Below are 2772 nucleotides of genomic sequence, written 5' to 3' on the forward strand. Positions count from 1 at the left end.
CATTGAACAGCGTTATTAAGGTACACTGTACGATTTCAAGTTTTGTAGTGTCTTTATTTTATTAAGTAAATATCTTTTTCTTTCATGGCATATAATCCTTCGAAACATTCATTTACCTTACACAGTTTTTCAGATTCTTAGGTAAATACATACTTTTAGGTTACTTTTAACTGGTCGAATGAAAAATTTGTCTATATTACATAGATACATTTAAAAATAATTTAATTTAACTTGCGGATATGTACATAGAAGATATATTAATTTGTCAAGTCACTATTATGTTAGGATGTGCTATAAGAAAATGTTTTCAACCTATTAAAATGAGAAAGTGATATGACACTCTTCTGTCATTTAAGAACTGTGATTAAGAAATTTGTATAATTTGTTAATTTCATATATTTATCTTTATTTATGTTATATATGTTAATCGGTTTACTAATCTTCTTAGACAATATGGATGCATTTGGCGACAACTTTGTTAATGGGCAGGAAGTAGATCCAGTGGCAGAATTTGTAGCAAGAGAACAAGATCAACTAGCAGGACTAGAAAATGATATTCCACCTGTCTCTATCTCAAGTCCTCCAATGGCTCCTAATACAGATGGTATCTAAAATTTGATCAAAAATTTAATTGATTTGTCAGCAAAATATATGCAGATTGACAGCAGATGCTGACACAGATCTGTTTCCAAATCATAGTACTTTATGGAGCAGATCTGTAGTCATTCTGGTAAAAAAACCTGTAAACAAGCTAACTTGGCTAACAAACTGAAATTCCAAACCATAATTGGTTTACAATTGTTTTGTAAATTACAGTTGGTCCAGGTGGAGATGCTGAAGGTAGTTTTGAAATAATAGATGCGCAACCTTCCGAAACACAACTACCCCCAGCGACAGGTACTTATTTTTCAAAACTCTTCAATGTGGAACGTGATTTTAGAAAATGGATTATTCGCAGAAACGCCTAAACCTTCGCCAGTGAAAGAGGAGCCGGAGAAAATACGGAAATGGAGAGAAGAACAGAAAGCTAGATTAGAGGAAAAAGGTTCCATTGAATTTTTCATTAGAATCACTTTCACTAAGCTTTGATTAATTTGATCAACTATCAATTGTATATCACGTGTTAAATTGTATTACGTACCATATCGAGTGAACTTTTGCATTGACCTAATATTAATTGCTAATACTTCATATTTCTTACGTTATAATTTGTGTAAATAAAATTTTCTTTAGACGCCGAGGAAGAGACAAAGAAGGAAGAATGGAGAGAAGCTGCGAAGAAGGAGCTAGAAGAATGGTATAAGCATCACGCGGAAGCTATTAGTAAAACAAAAACTACGAACAGGTAACATTTTGAATTACTGTGTCTGATATAAGAATAATTCTTTTGAGATCAACTTTGAAACATAAGTTTTAATCGCGCAGTCTCGTAAACGCAATTACAAGTGTTATATCGTATAAAATGATAAGATAATTTTAGACGTGTACTACATACAATTATATTATTTTCATTCTGCTTCTTAGGGAATCGGCCAAGTAAGTTACACCACTTTTTTTGCATGTATAATTGCATTGCATAGCTATATATTCATTGCTTGCTTATATTCAGGCAGAAATGCAGAATGGTATCAAAAGAATTGGTACATATTAGTTGCTTTTTAGTAACAATCCATACGTGTCTTTCTCCACGCTTGATGCAATTATACTGGAGGTTCTGGCGTTTCTAATCACGTATCAAGCCTCGTATATTTTAGAGTGACAAAATAAACACCGAATCGTATTTAGTATGAAACAATTTGACAATTCGTATGAAAATTATGAGTACGGTAGAAGTTCTTTTAATCTCCATAATTATGTGTTTAACGTCTGTAATTAAATAATTAATACTCGATCCTTTTGAGTCCTCACGTATTTATTTATCAGACCAGTTTTATAAAGACACGTTAAAAAAATATAATTATTTTCTTATGATAGAGAACAAAACTAGTATTACAGTCTTTATATATTCAAATAAATTACAGTCTCTTGAAAAACGTATACCGAATCCTATCGCTTAAAGAAAGTTGTTCACGTCGCATCGCTACGTACGTTCAACGATTTTCCACTCGTTGAACGCACACCGCAATGTCACTAGTGCATTATTACTTGTACAAGTATCGTCGCACTTTTTCGAAATGACTCGCACGCGTCGCAGCTTGTGTAATTAAAACGTGTTTATCTGTAGGAACGCGGAAAAGCAATTTGTAGCGGAAGCCGACGAGGTGGAGCCAGGTACCGAGTGGGAGCGCATCGCCAAACTTTGCGATTTCAATCCGAAATCGTCCAGGACATCGAAAGACGTCTCGCGGATGCGCTCGATCATATTGCAGTTGAAGCAAACTCCACCGGCTCCGGTCACTCTTTGATCAGATTAACAAATAATTTCGATTGGGATATAAATACATACATATATATATATATCTACTATCGCATGTATTACATAAAAAAAGAAACAAAAAGGAGAAAGAAACAAACTAAATATCATGGGATGAAAAAGATCGTATGAGATCTCTTGAATGAAAATGTTATTGCAAATAAAATTGGTTAATAGCACGTGTATGCATAAATATTAAAATGTGTAATATAGATATTAATGTTGAAGATAAAAAATAAACGATAGCTTTACCCTTACGTGTATCAGTTTAAATAACAATCGGTAGTTTATAAAATTCTCATAAATTATTTTAATTTATGTATATATATATATAAAATTTTCTGAAAATATATATATAT

General features: G+C 32.4%; 1 protein-coding gene across 4 annotated transcripts; it reads left to right on the forward strand.

Moving 5' to 3' along the window:
• Nucleotides 1-2614, forward strand: Clc (clathrin light chain). Of its 4 annotated transcripts, none has more exons than XM_018027206.2 (7): nt 1-20; nt 449-604; nt 817-897; nt 959-1045; nt 1234-1345; nt 1525-1536; nt 2225-2614. In XM_018027206.2, exons 2-7 carry the CDS (start codon nt 454-456, stop codon nt 2403-2405), a joined length of 624 nt encoding a protein of 207 aa, XP_017882695.1. In that variant the 5' UTR covers nt 1-20; nt 449-453; the 3' UTR covers nt 2406-2614. The 4 variants fall into 4 exon arrangements, with proteins under 4 accessions (XP_017882695.1, XP_026670683.1, XP_026670681.1 ...); XM_026814880.1 differs by lacking the exon at nt 1-20 and adding an exon at nt 126-141; XM_026814881.1 differs by lacking the exon at nt 1-20 and adding an exon at nt 263-360.
• Nucleotides 2615-2772: the final 158 nt, after the last annotated feature.

This window comes from Ceratina calcarata, unplaced genomic scaffold (genome assembly GCF_001652005.2).
Source record: "Ceratina calcarata isolate Rehan_Ccalc_2016 unplaced genomic scaffold, ASM165200v1 scaffold4036, whole genome shotgun sequence".
Lineage (NCBI taxonomy): Eukaryota > Metazoa > Arthropoda > Insecta > Hymenoptera > Apidae > Ceratina > Ceratina calcarata.

Bases quoted from the DNA above. Each gene is read 5' to 3' on its own strand.
- Clc (XM_018027206.2), top strand. From the start codon at position 454: ATGGATGCATTTGGCGACAACTTTGTTAATGGGCAGGAAGTAGATCCA. The intron at 605-816 runs GTATCTAAAATT...TGTAAATTACAG, and splicing joins AATGGCTCCTAATACAGATG to TTGGTCCAGGTGGAGATGCT. The intron at 898-958 runs GTACTTATTTTT...GATTATTCGCAG, and splicing joins ACAACTACCCCCAGCGACAG to AAACGCCTAAACCTTCGCCA.